The sequence below is a fragment of the Lipotes vexillifer genome, unplaced genomic scaffold (genome assembly GCF_000442215.2).
Source record: "Lipotes vexillifer unplaced genomic scaffold, Lipotes_vexillifer_v1.1 scaffold311, whole genome shotgun sequence".
Taxonomy (NCBI): Eukaryota; Metazoa; Chordata; class Mammalia; order Artiodactyla; family Lipotidae; genus Lipotes; species Lipotes vexillifer.
Genome location: NW_006791012.1, coordinates 6621065 through 6641559, shown reverse-complemented (window position 1 = coordinate 6641559; position 20495 = coordinate 6621065). Strand labels below are relative to the sequence as shown.

General features: G+C 44.4%; 1 protein-coding gene across 2 annotated transcripts in view; it reads right to left on the bottom strand.

Moving 5' to 3' along the window:
* FAM161A (FAM161 centrosomal protein A) overlaps positions 1–18338 on the bottom strand; it is a 30653-nt gene extending 12315 nt beyond the window's left edge. For both annotated transcript variants that reach the window (XM_007464134.1, XM_007464135.1), the window contains exons 1-2: positions 18162–18338; positions 290–528 (exon numbers count right to left, since the gene is read on the bottom strand). In XM_007464134.1, the coding sequence (XP_007464196.1) occupies positions 290–528; positions 18162–18338 (416 nt within the window). The remainder of the gene's footprint in view (positions 1–289; positions 529–18161) is intronic.
* Between the last annotated feature and the right edge of the window lie 2157 nt (positions 18339–20495).

The window sequence follows — 20495 nt, the reverse complement described above, 5'->3', positions numbered from 1 at the left end:
AATTTTAATATTCATCATTTGAAAATGGCCCAGACTAAATATTCTGATACATGTCTAAGAATGGTGGGTCAGAGAGAAAAGAACAAAGGGCCACCAAATGACGCACAAGGCAAGAAGCCACCTAATAGGTTGATAAGCCATCAAACAATCTGAATAAAATCTGACCTCTGTATATCATTAAAAGCACAAAGGGATAATTGAAAGAAAATATTCTGAAATAATTTTGTTCTGCACTTTTAAGTATACATTTTACTTTACAGTCCACAAATAACATTATGTACAAACTTACCTGGAAGAGACACTAGCAGCATCTTCCATGGTGATCGCTGGCTGAATTTCCTTTAAATTTAATTTATTTTGGTACATTTTCTCTAACTTTGCCATAGTTTCCATGTGGGCTGCCTTCAGCTCTTCTAGTTTCCTGAAGTACTCTTCATTAGAGTGGTAAATATCAGAAAGGTCCACAAAATCCTCACAGCTTATACGTTTTTGTTCATTTACCCCAGAAATGTTGGTGTTAAAATCAGCCTGGTAGGAGGAAAAACCCTGTTATATGATGTCTAGAATTGAAAGACAAATTAAGTTGACACTGGTTCCCAATGCTGCTTTTTAAAAAGTCCACTTAAATAGGTTATATGTTACTTGTGGACTATGTACATATAACAGATTATAAGTTACTTGTGGCCTATGCACATTTTCTCCTAATGATATTTTATTAAGAACAAGAGAGAGAGACCAAGTTGCCAGAAAACAAATGTTTAATCCATTTGATAAAGGATGGTTAGATTCCCAGATCATGTACTAACCCATACACTATAGTAGGATCAAGCCAAATCACCCTTTATAAAGAGCCTCCTTCTGGAGGAGCTTCAAGATGGCGGAAGAGTAAGACGCGGAGATCACCTTCCTCTCCACAAATACATCAGAAATACATCTACATGTGGAACAGCTCCTACAGAACACCTACTGAACGCTGGCAGAAGACCTCAGACCTCCCAAAAGGCAAGAAACTCCCCATGTACCTGGGTAGGGCAAAAGAAAAAAGAAAAAACAGAGACGAATAGGGATGGGACCTGCACCAGTGGGAGGGAGCTGTGAAGGAGGAAAGTTGTCCACACACTAGGAAGGCCCTTCGCGGGCGGAGACTGCGGGTGGCGGAGGGGGAAGCTTCGGAGCCACGGGGGAGAGCGCAGCCACAGGGTTGCGGAGGACAAAGCGGAGAGAGTCCCGCACAGAGTGCCGACCAGCACTCCCCAGCCCGAGAGGCTTGTCTGCTCACCGGTGGGGCGGGCGGGGGCTGGGAGCTGAGGCTCGGGCTTCGGAGGTCGGATCCCAGGGAGAGGACTGGGGTTGGCGGCGTGAACACAGCCTGAAGGGGTTAGTGCACCACGGCTAGCCACGAGGGAGTCCGGGGAAAAGTCTGGACCTGCCGAAGAGGCAAGAGACGTTTTCTTCCCTCTTTGTTTCCTGGTGCGCTAGGAGAGGGGATTAAGAGCGCTGCTTAAAGGACCTCCAGAGACGGGCGCGAGCCGCGGCTAAAAGCGCGGACCCCAGAGATGGGCGGGAGACGCTAAGGCTGCTGCTGCCGCCACCAAAAAGCCTGTGTGCAAGCACAGGTTACTATCCACGCCTCCCCTTCTGGGAACCTGTGCAGCCCGCCACTGCCAGGGTCCCGTGATCCAGGGAGAACTTGACCGGGAGAACGCACGGCGTGCCTCGGGCTGGTGCAACGTCATGTCGGCCTCTGCCGCCGCAGGCTCGCTCCGCACTCCGTACCCCTCCCTCCCCCCGGCCTGAGTGAGCCAGAGCCCCCGAAGCAGCTGCTTCTTTAACCCTGTCCTGTCTGAGCGAAGAACAGACGCCCTCAGGTGACCTACACGCAGAGGCACGGCCAAATCCAAAGCTGAACCCCGGGAGCTGTGCGAACAAAGAAGAGAAAGGGAGATTTCTCCCAGCAGCCTCAGGAGCAGCGGATTAAATCTCCACAATCAACTTGATGTACCCTGCATCTGTGGAATACATGAATAGACAATGAATCATCCCAAACTGAGGAGGTAGACTTTGGGAGCAAAGATATATATATATATTTTTTAACCTTTTTCTCTTTTTGTGAGTATGTGTATGCTTCTGTGTGTGATTTTGTCTTTATAGCTTTACTTTTACCATTTGTCCTAGGGTTCCGTCTGTCCATTTTTTGTGTTTTTTAAAATTACTTTAAAAAAATTTTTTCTTAATAATTATTTTTTATTTTAATAACTTTATTTTATTTCATTTTATCTTCTTTTTCTCTTTCTTTCTATTTTTTCTCCCTTTTATTCTGAGCCGTATGGATAGAAGGCTCTTGGTGCTCCAGACAGGCATCAGGGCTGTGCCTCTGAGGTGGGAGAGCCAAGTTCAGGACACTGGTCAACAAGATACCTCCCAGTTCCACATAGTATCAAATGGCAAAAATCTCCCAGAGATCTTCATCTCAACACCAAGACCCAGCTTCACTCAACAACCAGCAAGCTACAGTGCTAGACACCCGATGCCAAACAACTAGCAAGACAGGAACACAACCCCATCCATTAGCAGAGAGGCTGCCTAAAATCAAAATAAGGCCACAGACACCCCCAAAAACACCACCAGATGTGGACCTGCCCACCAGACAGACAAGATCCAGCCTCATCCACCAGAACACAGGCACTAGTCTCCTCCACCAGAAAGCCTACACAACCCACTGAACCAACCTTAGCCACTGGGGACAGACACCAAAAACAACAGGAACTACGAACCTGCAGCCTGCGAGAAGGAGACCCCAAACACAGTAAGGTAAGCAAAATGAGAAGACAGAAAAATACACAGCAGATGAAGGAGCAAGGCAAAAACCCACCAGACCTACCAAATGAAGAGGAAATAGGCAGTCTACCTAAAAAAGAATTCAGAATAATGATAGTAAAGATGATCCAAAATCTTGGAAATAGAATAGAGAAATTACAAGATATGTTTAACAAGGACCTAGAAGAACTAAAGAGCAAACAAACAGTGATGAACAACACAATAAATGAAATTAAAAATTCTCTAGATGGGCTCAATAGCAGAATAACTGAGGCAGAAGAACAGATAAGTGACCTGGAAGATAAAATAGTGGAAATAACTACTGCAGAGAGGAATGAAGAAAAAAGAATGAAAATAATTGAAAACAGTCTTAGAGACCTCTGGGACAACATTAAATGCACCAATATTCGAATTATAGGGGTCTCAGAAGAAAAAGAGAAAAAGAAAGGGACTGAGAAAATATTTGAAGAGATTATAGTTGAAAATTTCCCTAATATGGGAAATGAAATAGTTAAGTCCAGGAAGCACAGAGAGTCCCATACAGGATAAACACGCCAAGACACATATTAATCAAACTATCAAAAATTAAATACAAAGGAAAAATATTAAAAGCAGCAAGGAAAAACAACAAATAACACACAAGGGAATCCCCATAAGGTTAAGAGCTGATCTTTCAGCAGAAACTCTGCAAGCCAGAAGGGAGTGGCAGGACATATATAAAGTGATGAAGGAGAAAAACCGACAACCAAGATATTTTTTTTTTTTGTGGTACACGGGTCTCTCACTGTTATGGCCTCTCCCGTTGCGGAGCACAGGCTCCGGACACGCAGGCTCAGCAGCCATGGCTCACAGGCCCAGCCGCTCCGCAGCATGTGGGATCCTCCTGGACCGGGGCACGAACCCATGTCCCCTGCATCAGCAGGTGGACTCCCAACCACTGCACCACCAGGGAAGCCCCCTCATTTAGATTTGATGGAGAAATTAAAACCTTTACAAACAAGCAAAAGCTAAGAGAATTCAGCACCACCAAACCAGATTTACAACAAATGCTAAAGGAACTTCTCTAGGAAGGAAACACAAGAGAAGGAAAACATCTACAATAACAAACCCAAACAATTAAGAAAATGGTAATAGGAACATACATATCGATAATTACCTTAAATGTAAATGGATTAAATTTTCCAACCAAAAGACATAGACTGGCTGAATGGATACAAAAAAAAGACCCATATATATGCTGTCTACAAGAGACCCACTTCAGACCTAGGGACACATACAGACTGAAAGTGAGGGGATGGAAAAAGATATTCCATGAAAATTGAAATCAAAAGAAACCTGGAGTGGCAATTCTCATATCAGACAAAATACACTTTAAAACAAAGACTATTACAAGAGACAAAGAAGGACACTACATAATGATGAAGGGATTGATCCAAGAAGAAGATATAACAATTTTAAATATTTATGCACCCAACATAGGAGCACCTCAATACATAAGGCAAATACTAACGGCCATAAAAGAGGAAATCAACAGTAAAACAATCATAGTAGGGGACTTTAACACCCCACTTTCACCAATGGACAGATCATCCAAAATGAAAATAAATAAGGAAACACAAGCTTTAAATGATACATTAAACAAGATGAACTTAATTGATATTTATAGGACATTCCATCCAAAAACAACAGAATACACATTCTTCTCAAGTGCTCATGGAACATTCTCCAGGATAGATCATATCTTGGGTCACAAATCAAGCCTTGGTAAATTTAAGAAAATTGAAATTATATCAAGTATCTTTTCCGACCACAACGCCATGAGATTAGATATCAATTATAGGAAAAGAGCAGTAAAAAATACAAACACATGGAGGCTAAACAATACACTACTTAGTAACGAAGTGATCACTGAAGAAATCAAAGAGGAAATTAAAAAATACCTAGAAACAAATGACAATGGAGATACAACGACCCAAAACCTATGGGATGCAGCAAAAGCAGTTCTAAGAGGGAAGTTTATAGCAATACAAGCCCACCTTAAGAAGCAGGAAACATCTCGAATAAACAACCTAACCTTGCACCTCAAGCAATTAGAGAAAGAAGAACAAAAAAACCCCAGAGTTAGCAGAAGGAAAGAAATCATAAAAATCAGATCAGAAATAAATGAAAAAGAAATGAAGGAAACAATAGCAAAGATCAATAAAACTAAAAGCTGGTTCTTTGAGAAGATAAACAAAATAGATAAACCATTAGCCAGACTCATCAAGAAAAAAAGGGAGAAGACTCAAATCAATAGAATCAGAAATGAAAAAGGAGAAGTAACAACTGACACTGCAGAAATACAAAAAATCATGAGGGATTACTACAAGCAACTCTATGCCAATAAAATGGACAATCTGGAAGAAATGGACAAATTCTTAGAAATGCACAAACTGCCAAGACTGAATCAGGAAGAAATAGAAAATATGAACAGACCAATCACAAACACTGAAATTGAAACTGTGATTAAAAATCTTCCAACAAACAAAAGCCCAGGACCAGATGGCTTCACAGGCGAATTCTATCAAACATTTAGAGAAGAGCTAACACCTATTCTTCTCAAACTCTTCCAAAATATAGCAGAGGGAGGAACACTCCCAAACTCATTCTACGAGGCCACCATCACCTTGATACCAAAACCAGACAAGGATGTCACAAAGAAAGAAAACTACAGGCCAATATCACTGATGAACATAGATGCAAAAATCCTCAACAAAATACTAGCAAACAGAATCCAACAGCACATTAAAAGGATCATACACCATGATCAAGTGGGGTTTATTCCAGGAATGCAAGGATTCTTCAATATACGCAAATCTATCAATGTGATTAACCATATTAACAAATTGAAGGAGAAAAACCATATGATCATCTCAATAGATGCAGAGAAAGCTTTTGACAAAATTCAACACCCATTTATGATAAAAACCCTGCAGAAAGTAGGTGTAGAGGGAACTTTCCTCAATATAATAAAGGCCGTATATGACAAGCCCACAGCCAACATCATCCTCAATGGCGAAAAACTGAAAGCATTTCCACTAAGGTCAGGAACAAGACAAGGTTGCCCACTCTCACCACTCTTATTCAACATAGTTTTGGAAGTTTTAGCCACAGCAATCAGAGAAGAAAAGGAAATAAAAGGAATCCAAATCGGAAAAGAAGAAGTAAAGCTGTCACTGTTTGCAGATGACATGATACTATACATAGAGAATCCTAAAGATGCTACCAGAAAACTACTAGAGCTAATCAATGAATTTGGTAAAGTAGCAGGATACAAAATTAATGCACAGAAATCTCTGGCATTCCTATATACTAACGATGAAAAATCTGAAAGTGAAATCAAGAAAACACTCCCATTTACCATTGCAACAAAAAGAATAAAATATCTAGGAATAAACCTACCTAAGGAGACAAAAGACCTGTATGCAGAAAATTATAAGACACTGATGAAAGAAATTAAAGATGATACAAACAGATGGAGAGATATACCATGTTCTTGGATTGGAAGAATCAACATTGTGAAAATGACTCTACTCCCCAAAGCAATCTATAGATTCAATGCAATCCCTATCAAACTACCACTGGCATTTTTCACAGAACTAGAACAAAAAATTTCACAATTTGTATGGAAACACAAAAGACCCCGAATAGCCAAAGCAATCTTGAGAACAAAAAATGGAGCTGGAGGAATCAGGCTGCCTGACTTCAGACTATACTACAAAGCTACAGTAATCAAGACAGTATGGTACTGGCACAAAAACAGAAAGATAGATCAATGGAATAGGATAGAAAGCCCAGAGATAAACCCATGCACATATGGTCACCTTATCTTTGATAAAGGTGGCAGGAATATACAGTGGAGAAAGGACAGCCCCTTCAATAAGTGGTGCTGGGAAAACTGGACAGGTACATGTAAAAGTATGAGATTAGATCACTCCCTAACACCATACACAAAAATAAGCTCAAAATGGATTAAAGACCTAAATGTAAGGCCAGAAACTATCAAACTCTTAGAGGAAAACATAGGCAGAACACTCTATGACATAAATCACAGCAAGATCCTTCTTGACCCATCTCCTAGAGTAATGGAGATAAAAACAAAAATAAACAAATGGGACCTAATGAAACTTCAAAGCTTTTGCACAGCAAAGGAAACCATAAACAAGACCAAAAGACAGCCCTCAGAATGGGAGAAAATATTTGCAAATGAATCAACTGACAAAGGATTAATCTCTAAAATTTACAGGCAGCTCATGCAGCTCAATAACAAAAGCAGTGGTTGAGAGTCCGCCTGCCGACGCAGGGGACATGGGTTCGTGCCCCGGTTCGGGAAGATCCCACATGCCGCGGAGCGGCTAGGCCCGTGAGCCATGGCCGCTGAGCCTGTGCGTCCGGAGCCTGTGTTCCGCAACGGGAGAGGCCATAAGAGTGAGAGGCCCACGAACTGCAAAACAAAACAAAAAAATAACAAAAAAATAAAAATAGAGCTACCATACAACCCAGCAATCCCACTACTGGGCATATACCCTGAGTGAAATTGAGTTATTTGTAGTGAGGTGGATGGACCTAGAGTCTGTCATACAGAGTGAAGTAAGTCAGAAAGAGAAAAACAAATACCATATGCTAACACATATATATGGAATCTAAGAAAAAAAAAAAAGGTCATGAAGAACCTAGGGGCAAGATTGGAATAAAGACACAGACCTACTAGAGAATGGACTTGAGGATATGGGGAGGGGGAAGGGTAAGCTGTGACAAAGTGAGAGAGTGGCATGGACATATATACACTACCAAACGTAAAATAGATAGCTAGTGGGAAGCAGCCGCATAGCACAGGGAGATCAGCTTGGCCACCTAGAGTGGTGGGATAGGGAGGGTGGGAGGGAGGGAGACGCAAGAGGGAAGAGATATGGGAACATATGTGTATGTATAACTGATTCAGTTTGTTATAAAGCAGAAACTAACACACCATTGTAAAGCAATTATACTCCAATAAAGGTGTTAAAACAAACAAACAAACAAAAAACACCTCCTTCTGAGTGTAGGTTTACCTGAGATGAAGAACATAGTTCCTCGGGCTGCAAACCAAGCAACGTAGCCCACAGCTGGGCTCTGCATTGTGGGCCCCAAGGGTGGGTGTTCCAATGGAGAGAAGAGCAGGGAACAGAAAAGTCAGGGGAATGCAGGAATGGAGGGAACAAGGTTCTCAGGGGCTCATCAAGGAGCCAGGGAAAAGCCCTCCAGGATGTCCGCAGGGGTATGGTGTGGGAGGCGGGGTGGGGAGGGCAGGTACCTCAGGAGGGAGTAGGGGGGCCTGGGAGGAGGTGGGAGGGACTTCCGGAATAGCCGCTCCGTGGGCACCAAGAGCAGTAGCTCCCACGGTGACGGGGACTGTGGGGTGACAACAGAACAAGAACACATAGGGTGGGTATTCTATATATATGCCTAGAAGGGCATGACTGATCTTTTCCCCTCATTCCTTTCGCATACCTTTCAAAGTTCTTTTAACTGAGGCAACTAAAGAGGTAAAACCCCATATTCTCCACAAATAAAAAAATTTTATATTTTCTCAGGTGAGAAACAACTGAAATTATTTATGATACTATGCATAAAAGGCTGCTGACCATGGCGTTAAATTTAGCTTAGTGCCTGAAATAGACTCAAAATGGAAAAAGCATATTTGCCAATGGAAAATTAGAGATCCAATCTGATAAGACTCTAGAAAATACATCTGAGTAGTATCTCCCAACAGGAAAATTCAGAAGAGTCAGTTGTATATAATATTTATAGATATAATATTTTAATGGGCTAAAAACAGTGTACAGGAGGCCAGCGTTTTACCACTTGGGATAACTTAGAGAAAACAAAGGAAAACAAGTTTCCTTCAGTAGAAACAGTGTGCAGAAATTTATTGCCAGATAAATTGGAGAATTGCTTTATGAGTCATACAACTCAATTAAGAGAATTTTCTGATATCTTTTGCTGTTCCTGTATGTGTTCTTCACCATTACCTTCTTAGCTGTGGGAACAAGTACTTTGTTAATTTTGTCATTCATTCAATATTTAGAGACACCCAGCACTCAGCTAGCTGCTGAAAGATACAAATCATATGAAAACTCCGCCTTCGAGAAGCTTCCAGCTAGTTTAGGACAGGATATGTAGATAAATAATTGATAGCAGACTCTGGATGAGACAGAACTCCTGATTCCTGCCCACGAGTTGCTCCCAGCTGAGCAGGTAGACAGATGAGTGACCATGTATGTTACAATATCAGAGACAATGAGAGCTCACAGAAGGAATATCTAATTCTGACTGGGGGAAAGAAGAGACAAAATTTGCAGAGGTGAGCTAGACTGGAGACATAAGGCTGGATAAGGACAAAGTTTGCCAGAGCAGGGAAACAGTGAAAAACAGAGAAACTGAGGCACAGTGCTAGAACATTCATCATGTTACTTCATGATGATGCAACTGGCAGGTACTCTGTCCTCAGTGAGGAAACTGAGGCTCAGAGGAGTTAGGTGACCTGCCTACAGTCACACAGCTAGTAAGTAGAGCTGGGATCCAATCCCAAGTCTATTAGGCTCCAAAGACACACCACACTCCTCCCAAGGAGAGGAGAGTTTTTAGCCAAAAGAGGAAGGAACAGGCATGCTGTGCTCGGAGAGAGGGATATAGTCTGAGTGGGGGTGGGGAATAGGGCATATGGAGCACAGGAAGATGGGAAACAAGGTGAAAAAGGCATGTCAAGAGCCCCAGCCAAGGGACTTCCTTGGTGGTCCAGTGGTGGAGAATCTGCCTTCCAATGCAGGGGACGTGGGTTTGATCCCTGGTCGAACTAAGATCCCACATGCCATGGGGCAACTAAGCCTGGGCACCACTACTAGTGAGCCCACGTGCCACAACTACTGAGGCTGTGCTGCACTACAACTAGAGAGAAGCCCACGTGCCACAACGAAGAGCCTGTGCACCGCAACGAAAGATCCTGCGTGCTGCAACAAAGACCTGACACAGCCAAAAATAAATAAATATTAAAAAAAAAAGCCCCAACCAAGAGCACCAAGAGTCCAGGGGGCCAAGCCACAGGCAACAGGAGCCTTAAGGGATGTGAGCAGAGGAGAGACATGGTCAGTAACACTCAGAAGGACTCTCTGGTAGCAAGTGAGGTGGAGTGAAGGGAAGCAAGGTTGGCGGCAGTTCATGGGCTACTGCAAGGGTCCGAGTTAGAGGTATTAAGGGCAGAATTAGGGAACAGCACCAGGAACACAAGAAAGGAGACTACCTTGGGAGATTTAAGAAGCTGAATCATCAACTTGATAATAGCCTGGACTGTGGGCAAGAAATTGAAAAGGTTTCTGTTTGGAGTGCTGTATGTCTAGGTAGATCACGGGGCTTCCTTTCATTAATATAGGGAATACAGGGAGGAAGAGTATTTTAGGGAAAGGAAACTAATCTCTGTTTTAGACACACTAAGTGTGAGAGGATAGTAGGGCAGCCAAATGTATAGGAAACAGGGGGGAAAATAGGTCTGGAGACCTGGTCAGAAGGCTGGGCTGGAGATGGAGATATGGGAGCCAGCAATGCACACAGAAGTACAGGTGCATCCTTGGGTGTGGATAAGGCTGCCTGTGGGCAATGAGAGGCAAGAACCTGAGGATGGAAATGTTGGCAAACACCAGCATCTACATAAGCAGTGACAGGAGGACTAACATGAAATGGACAGTGGTCATGAGAGATACAAAGATCTAGTTGAAACTGAGCAGAACCCTGTGGGGTCCTCCTCGGCACAGAAGTCTTCCTGTGTCCCCATTTCAAAGGGCAGATTCAAACAGTTACTAATTCGAGGAGTGAGGGAATGCAGAAACAAAGGAAAAACAGTCAAGAAACAGTAGTGAAGGAAAGCAGAGGGTCCTGGTTCCTCCTCAAGGGATATACATAACAATCTGATACGAATCTCTGAGTTCTTCTACAAGAACCCCCACCCAGGTGGAGGATGGTAACTTTAGGCTGAGCCTCAGCACATGGCCCCAGACTGGCTGGAACCAGAAGGCTGATGACTGAGATTCCTGGAACACCACCCTGTTACCTCCCCATTAACCAATCAGAGAAAGGTTACACACCCTGCAGCCCTCCCCCCTAATTCTGCCTATAAAAACTCTTCTCCATCAGGGGAGTTTGGGCTTTTTGAGCACAAGCCGCCTATTCTCCTTGCTTGGGGCTGTAATAAACCTTTCTCTGCTCCAGACTCCACTATTTTGGTTTGTTTGGCTTCACTGTGCACTGGGCACACAAACTTGAGTTCAGCAACAAAGTGATAAGGGTATTTAAAAGAAGGGAGCTTTGGTTTGGTTTGAGTTTGGAAGATAAAGGAAGGCTTCCTAGAGGAGGTGATATTTGGGCTGAGTCAACGAATGGAAGAATCTGGAGGATCATAGAAAGTATTATATATGGGGAAAGAGGGAACAGGTACTCCAAAGGAAATGACGTTAGCAAAAGTGTTGGGGATGGGAGGGTGGTGCGTGGTGGAAAGCAACGTGCACACAGCTGCAGGCTAAAAGGAAAGTAAAAATGCATAAAGCAATTTTGGGAAGCAAGCCTGGAAAGGGAAGTTAGGGCAAGCAGGCGGTGGTTTCTGTTTCTTGTCTACCACTGGCTCCTGACCACTCACGGGTCACCTGGTTTCAGCCCCTTTACAACCCTTCAAAGCTGAAAGGGTCTGATGAAAGTTAAGTAACTTTTCAGTTTGGAGCGTTCTCGTGGCATAGGGAAAAGATTACAGACTGGTGTCAGCATTCTCATTCATGCCTTGGTTCTGCACTTCTTAGCCATGTGACGTGGGCCCTAGCCTTTTGAACTTCAGCTTTATGATACATAAAGTATGTGAGCCAGGTGTCTCGGCTCCAAAGCCGTGCTATGTGATGCTGGGCTTGGGACTCTGCAAACCACATTTCCGCTTTGCCAGCTGCTTCCCACTAGACTCTGCTAACAGTGGGGCTACAGGGAGACTGCAAGGCTGGAGGAGGAAGCAGGGACTTATTCTTTCCTGTTAGTTCTCCATCTGCTAATCCGCTTGTACCGCCCCAGCAGGGTTCCTCGTCCATCCTGGCGGCACGAGCTCGTACTAGCAGAAGCACTGATTCCAGTTTGCAGTTTTTCCGAAGCTCACAGAATCAGCAAGATCACTTCAAGGGCTTACTGTTCCCTCTCCCTGCCTCCAGATATCTGAACAGCCCACCTGGTCACTCCTTCAGACCTTCACTCAAAATGTCATCTTCTCAGCAAGGCCTTCATTGACTACCCTGTTTGAAATTACAGCCTCTCCCCTGACTCACTGTCAGCCTCCCTTTGCTGCTTTCTCTCATAAGTACTCACCACCAACTGATATCTCTGCTGATTTGTGTACTGGATGCCTGCCCCCACCAAAAAGTGAGCATCACAAAAGCAAGCGTCTGTGTGCTTCATTCAGTTGTGTCCCCAGTGCCTAGAAAAGTGCCTGGCCAATGGCAGATGCTCAATAAGTATTTGTTGGATGAACGAATGTCCAGCTAAAACAATATTAGGTTTCTCCCAAGGGAAGAGGACAGGTATTCCCTCATAAAGACTGAATCAAAGAAATACTGGCTGCTCAAGAGTGATATCCTACTGAGTATTAAGGAAAGGGCTTATTTTCCAAAAACTACCATTGAAATAGAGTGGATATTCCAAAGACTCGCTTTTAGGCAAAAGCATCCACGTGCTCTCCATTCATTCTTTTAGAACATTCCTTAAAAGAAGGCCTTATAACAATCATTTTCACAGAAAGGATGAAGTTTATTTGAACCTGGAAAAACTGAAAAAGATATAGAAGGATGAGTAGCTTCTGAAGAGATGTGGCAAATGATAATTATACTTATGCACTGACTTTTGCACAGTATCCATTCCATTTCAGCTTAATACTGGTAACACTAGCCTGAACTTTTCGGATAAACTGATATCACAGTGTTTTACCCAAAACAGATAAATGGTTAATAAGCAACTTCCAACTCTAATTTCATCTTAAATTGTCTCCACACAGAAGGAAACATTTAGTAGTTAAAATAATCTAGGCCAAGGACATTATTTTCCAAGAGCCTAAAATAGCACCCTTTCCCTTTAATTGTTGAGCTTTCTGTGGAATGTTGTACAAGCAGCCACTAGATTAGAGGATAATCTTCCCTAGATTGGCTTGACCCATTTAGATGATGTCTCCTTCCAACACATGTTGCTTCATTAGTAATCAGCACTCATAATTATTTGTGTTATAGTCGATCTACTATCATCTACAATTATGGAATTTTTATTTAAAAATTTTTTTGCATTAAAGGGATTTGTAAGGAATGAGGCAGATCTAAATGTACATAAGAGAAAAAAAGCAAGTGGCAGAACAATATGTATCTATAAAATGCTACCATATATTAAAATATTATGTACACAGGAGACAGGAAAAAGCCCAGAATATATATCAGTTTCAAAACATTGGCTACTGATGAGGAGGGAGGGGGGAACCAGATTTTCTTTTTGAGGGGAGAAGTGTTAAAAGGGCCTAAGCCTTATTTATAACATTTTTTTTTAACATCTTTATAAAAATATGGAAGACTTCACTAATTTGCATGTCATCCTTGCGCAGGAGCCGTGCTAATCTTCTCTGTATCATTCCAATTTTAGTATATGTGCTGCCGAAGCAAGCACGATATAACATTTGAAATTTTAAAAGGAGAATGTGTTCATGTATTACTTCTATAATTAAAATGTAACTTAAAAAAAAAGAAAAAGAATGTTTTGTGAATATTAATACTAAATTAAAAAATGAACAATTTCTCAGGGCTACTTGGTCTGCCTGGCACCTCCCGTGCTCCTTCTGGAAGTGGCTCTCACACTGCCCCAGAGATCCTGCCTACCTGTCCCTTGCTCTTCTACCTGTTCCCACCCCGACTCCCAACTGCTCATGATAATTCCTTTATTTCTTCAGTAAAAAAAAAAACCATCAGGGCTTCCCTGGTGGCGCAGTGCTTGAGAGTCCGCCTGCCGATGCAGGAGACGCGGGTTCGTGCCCCGTTTCGGGAAGATCCCACATGCCGCGGAGCGGCTGGGCCCGTGAGCCATGGCCGCTGAGCCTGCGCGTCCGGAGCCTGTGCTCCGCAAATGGGAGAGGCCACAACAGTGAGAGGCCCGCATAACGCAAGGAAAAAAAAAAAAAAAAAAAAAAAACCATCAGAGGGAAGTTCCCTCATCCTCCCATCTACAAAACTGCCTGCCTTTGTGCCCCTTTGCTCCTTCCCTCCTGCTTCGGGGATGAAATGTCCTTCTCTTAGCAGCATTTGCCCCTTTCCCTTAGCACTGAAACCAATGAATTGGAAACTTCCACACCCCTGCAATAATTCTTCTACCACTGTAGCTGGTCTTAATCTCTTTTGCCCCCTTTTTCTCTACCTGATAAATGTCAAGCGTTTTAAGAATTCTATACTAGGCCCCTTCTCTTCTGTCTCTGAAGTCTCCCCTTAAGTGACTTAATCCAGTGCTTCAAAAATGCTGAAAATTCCCAGATGGAGATTCTCCATCCCACACCCAACAGGACTACAGTTTCATAGGCACAACTGCTTCCTACATCTTTCCACTTGGTAGTATCACAGGTATCTCAAATTTACCATGTTCAAAACTGAAACCTTGATTCCCACCCAGCCCCTGAATCTATTCCTCCCCAAGTTACCCACAATTCAGTAAGTGATGTTATCTTCTATGCAGCTGGTCAAACCAGAAACGTGGGAATGAGCATTCTTGACTTCTTCCTTGGCCTTCACATGCAATCTAATCTAAGTCCTATGCAATCTGTCCATTTCTTGCCATCTCCCCTGGGCTCTAGGTCCAAGCCGCCACTTCTGGCACCTGAGTTACTGCAGAAGCCTCCTACCCAGTCTCCTTTCTTTGTCAAACCCCCCAATCATTCTCCACAAAGCCATCAGAGTCATCGTTTTAAAATGTAAATAGGAACATGTCAGATCTCTTAAAAGTCTTCAAAGACCTCTCACTGCACCTGCAATAAACGCTAAACTCCTTACCTTGGTCTACAAGGCCCTCCTTACCTCTCCAACCTCATCCCCTCCCCTCTCCCCCTCTCTCTTCTCCAGTCCCATTGGCTTTCTTTCAGATCCTTAATCACACAAAACTCTCTCTCTTCCTATCTTTGGGCCTCTGCATTTCCCGCTCCCTCTGCCTGGAATGCTTTTCCCACCCCCACTCTTCAAATGGCTGCTTTTTCTCATCGATCAGGCATTGGCTTAAATGTTAACTCACTGAAATAGGTTCCTTCCTATTTCTTTTTTTAATTATAGTAACCTGTTCATTTCTTTCCCAACATTTCCTTTTTTTTTTTTTTTTTGCGGTTCGCGGGCCTCTCACTGTTGTGACCTCTCCCGTTGCAGAGCGCAGGCTCCGGATGCGCAGGTTCAGCGGCCATGGCTCACGGGCCCAGCCGCTCCGCAGCACGTGGGATCCTCCCAGACCGGGGCACGAACCCGTGTCCTCTGCATCGGCAGGCGGACTCTCAACCACTGCGCCACCAGGGAAGCCCCATTTCCTGTCTTATAATCACTTGACTGTTCATTTTTTATTGTCTAACTTCCCCATCAGAATGGAAGCACTGTGACGACATGAGCTATGTCTGCTTCATTCACTACTGAATAGTCTGTGACTGGCACTTAATAAATGCTCAATATTGTTGAAAAAGAGAAGGCCATCCCATTAGGAAAGTCAGTGAAATTTTAACTGTGTATTATAGAATAGTGCTTTACCCATGTCATCATCAACCCCATAGCAAGGTCTATGAACTGATATCTCCAACTGAGGCTAGATTGAAGAAATATGACTTAGTGCCCTATATGGGCACGGAGTCCTGCAAGGGGTGTACATGGAGCCGGCGGCGGGGCGGGGATTGCTTTGGCAAACCAAAGGACTTAAAGGGGCCTATTGTGACAGTTGGTTCTCTAATCAATTTTGTGTGGTGATTCTGGTAAGCTGAGTTTACTCCATCTTATAGATGACGAAGTTGAGACAAACTAACCTTTAAAAAACCAAGGTGGAGGGACTTCCCTGGTAGTGCAGTGGTTAAGACTCTGTGCTCCCAATGCAGGGGACATGGGTTCAAGCCCTGGCCCGGGAAGATCCCACATGCCACAGAGCAACTAAGCCCGTGCACCACAACTACTGAGCCCATGTGCTGCAACTACTGAAGCCCGCGCACCTAGAGCCTGTGCTCTGCAACAAGAGAAGCCACCACAATGAGAAGCCCGCGCACCGCAACAAAGACCCAATGCAGCCAAAATAAATAAGTAAATAAAACAAATAAATAGAAAAATAAAAAACCCAAGGTGGAGACCAAGCCAAACTGTGAAGAAGGCAAAGCTTGGCTCCTGCACTCTCTTTCTTGGCTTTTCAGTGCTTTGTCTGCCAACCCCATGTCCTCTGACCATCAGGCCTTCTACAGTGGCAGCTTATCCAGATTTGCTTTTGGATCCTTCAAGTACAGTGGTCTCAAAACAGTGTCAAACTCCAAACTTAGCTTCCTTTTTTTTTTTTTTCCAGTAGGACCATGCCCCTTGGAAATTAGCTCATTAAACTAACCTCTCCTAAAGTGATGCTTCTCATACAGATCTGCAGTTTACCAGGACACTCTGGAAGTATACCTGTGACTACAGAACTGACTGCTTCCTCCACCACAGCAAGCCAAAGTAGAACTTAATCTTTGCGAAAGTTGTTCAAATAACAGTCCCACTGGCAGTTGTTATTATTATTACTAATTTATACAAACTGTCCTTTAGCTATGACATACTCTCTCATTTGGTTATCATAATAGCCCAGTGAGACAAGAAAGAGAGGCAGTTATTATAGTTCTTTTACAGATAAGAAAACCGAGATTGAAGGAAGTTACTTCTGAATATCAACTAGCAAATGAACAGATCCTAGCCTGGGACTCCAAATCCTTTTTCTCCATTCAAATCTTTTTCCAACATCAGTTTGCCTCCTTCGTTGGCTCCTGAAATTTGTGTTGAGGGGAAGCTTTATCATGAATGAGTCTGGCCCTAGGTCACTGTCCCTGGTTCATGTTCAGGGTCTCAATTTGCCTTACTCTGGATAACCTCAAGTAGTTTATCTGTTGGTAAAATACTGCCCATAAAAGGTGTTGCTACAGATTTTCTCATTAACAGTTTTAGTGTAGATTAAAGAGATTAGAATTCCAAAATATCCAGTAATTTTTATTAGCCCTAGACCACAATGTTTTGAATCTGAGAAGCTTTGGACAAATGGTATTAAGAATCTTTAACTGGGGTTAGTTAAGGAGGTTTATGTCTGCAGATTGCTAGTTAAAATTCAAGGTTCCCATCTTTTAAGTGAACAGAGCCGATGGCAGACTTGACCCTCTACCTGGTAGACTGGTGGTCACAACACATTTGACACTGAAAATTGACCAGTGAAAAAGCTGTCTCACCCCACCCTTAAGAGCCAAGTGGAAACATTGGAACCTCAGTAATTTGTTTCTCTGGAGGCTTAACTATATCTGTCTGATTTACCCAGCGAACTCTTGCTGGTTTTAAACATCATCTCTCATGTTCTGTATTAAAATGCACTAATAGGGCTTCCCTGGTGGCGCAGTGGTTGGGGGTCCGCCTGCCGATGCAGGGGACACGGGTTCGTGCCCCGGTCCGGGAAGATCCCACATGCTGCGGAGCGGCTGGGCCCGTGAGCCATGGCCGCTGAGCCTGTGCTCCGCAACGGGAGAGGCCACAACAGTGAGAGGCCCGCATACCACACACACAAAAAATAAAATAAAATAAAATGCACTAATAACCAAGACATCAAGATGACAACAAAACACACCTGACAGCACAGCTGATTCACTTGCGTTTTATGGGTTATCCTCTATGGATAGAACAGTTTTCCTCAAGTTGAAACGAAAAAGAAAAAAAAGAAAAGCAAATATCTACTCCCAACAGATGCTGGGGCATAAGGAGTAAAGCTCTGTACTTTTCACTCTGTAGAAACAGACTAACGTAAATGCTCTCCAAGACATTTTTACAACAATCTCTTTAGTTAAAGTTAAAAGACTTTTCAACGCCTTGGTTTTGAGTATTTTCCGTGGGAGCACAGAGAACGTGGTGGGCCAGGCTCACCGGTAGGGAGGGATCTGGACCGGGCGCGCGTTTCCCAGCCCGCGCCTCACCAGCTAGGTCGCCGACCAGCCTCCAGCTGCACCCCCGCGGGGCCTAGCCCCAGCCCACTTCCCGCCCCTGCATTACCGGCGCCCGCGCCGGCCCCGCTGCCTCTTCCTCCTCCTCCAAGGTCGCTGCCGCCGCCGACAGGGACTCTACGGGGTCTTTGCGTTCGTAATGGGTGACCCGCGCTCCGGTGCTGGGATTGACCGGGGTTTGGAGACTGCTGGCCGCCAGCTTCGCTGCTCGGTGCGAAGCGGCCATCACCACGCCACCGAGGCCTGAGCGCCCGCGCTGGCCCGGGGCGTGGAAGCCGGCGCGGCCGTAGGCGCCCGATGGCTCCTTGCTTGGGGAGGTGGTTACTAGGGGTCCGGTAACTAGGGACGCTACAGGTGCCGCAAGGGGCCAAACATCACTCAAAACCGGCGCATGCTGCGGGAGGCCCGAAGTGGGGGGGCCTCCTGGATAGCGGGAATCAGTATTGAATCTTTGCTCGTTTAGAGGGCTGGTGGGCAGAATAGGGCACCTCTTCCCCTCCTTCGCGCTTCACCGCCTAAACGCAGGCTTCTCACATTATACTAATGAAACGACACGTTTTGTGAGTGAAAAAGCGCATTTTTATTCCTTGAAATAACCTGTTAGGAGGAGACGGCGGCGGCAGAGGAAAGCTGGGGATGTTACTACGTTGCGGTCTCAGGACTGGAAGGTTTGCGTGCCGCTACCCAACATGGCTCCCCCGGAAGCCAGAGAATGGGAGTCCTGTACATTCTGCTCTGATTGACTTGAGAGCTAGCAGAAATCGACCAATCCGGAGGAGGCTGCTAGCTATCCCTCTCGGCTGACCAATAAAAGCCCAGAGTTGGGTGGAGCCTGGTCCACCCACCAGTGAGCGAAAGTGCAAGTGTATGGACCGCGTGTTTGCTCCTTGGGTTCCTCAGCTTTATAGTGGTGGGGGTCGGAGGGCGAGAGCGCCCAGCAGTAGCCACAGACAAGTGTCATCTCCATCTCACCCCCATCAACATCTCCCACCTGGGATGTGGGTGCTTCAAATGACGCCTTCCCTCTACACCACGCGCCTGGAAGAGAGGCCTAGCCTTAAAATAGCAGGCGTGGTGCAGTCCAGCCACCTGCTACCTAAAGCCCCTACCTCCTGAGGCTGAGGCTGCAGCAACCTTCCCCTCCCTATTCTTCAACTTCCTCCCACTCCCTGCCCTACAACCTGCAACCACCACCACAAAGGTAGAGTATGCAGCGCGCGATGTCTAGAACCTTTCTCTGAGATCTGAGCCCTTTATACCAAGTCTCTCTTGTTCGCTGGTCTGGAGTGTGAGCACTTGCAAAATCCCCTATTCCCTCACCTTCTTCAGGCTGCTCTTTGTTTTTTTTTTTTTTTTTGGACTCGTAGGTTTATTTTACACTTTGGATTTTGATCCAATAAATACTTTATTTTATTGTTCAAAAGCTTTGAACATTGGGACATCTTTCGGTTAGTTCCTGTGTCCATTTGACATACCTCCATAATTGTAAGGGATTTTTTTCTTCTTTTTTTTTTTTTTTTTTTTGTTTTTGCGATACGCGGGCCTCCCACTGCTGTGGCCTCTCCCGCCGCGGAGCACGGGCTCCGGACGCGCAGGCCCAGCGGCCATGGCCCACGGGCCCAGCCGCTCCGCGGCACGTGGGATCTTCCCAGACCGGGGCACGAACCCGCGTCCCCTGCATCGGCAGGCGGACTCCCAACCACTGCGCCACCAGGGAAGCCCTGCTCTTTGTTTTGACTGAGCATTTGCTTCGACCACTGGAACAGATGCTGGCTGGATTCTGAGCAGAAGCCAGAGTTGGAAGCCCATGAGGTATGGATGCCCCAAATGACTGGAGAAGGGACTTCTAGTCATTTGCATGCAGCTAGTTCTGTGAATGCACGTCCCCCTCTTGGGATTCGTTTTAAGTCCAACCCCAAACCAGCAAGACAGGTCTATGTGCTGAAGCACTGCAAATGGAAGATTAGGCTAGAATAGGATAGAAGGAATGAGTGTGGAGGACACATTGTATGTGTTTATAGAAGAGCAGAAAAGCTTCCACTCATCAGCAATATTCTAAATTTGCAGATATATTTTTTAAATTGTTTTAATTGAAATATAGTTGATTTACAATGTGTTAGTTTCAGATGTACAGCAGTCATTCAGTTATATATACATAAATTTGCAGATATCTAATAATATAGCCTCAAAATACATACAGCAGAAATGGACAGATCTACAAGAAGAAAATGACAAATCTTACATCATCATAGGAAGAATTATTTTTGCACTTTTGTATTGAGATGTAACATACACAGTGCAATGAATAGATCTTAAATGTATAGTTGGGGAACCTGCCTGGACGTTCAGTGGCTAAGACTCTGCTTCTAATGCAGGGGGCCCG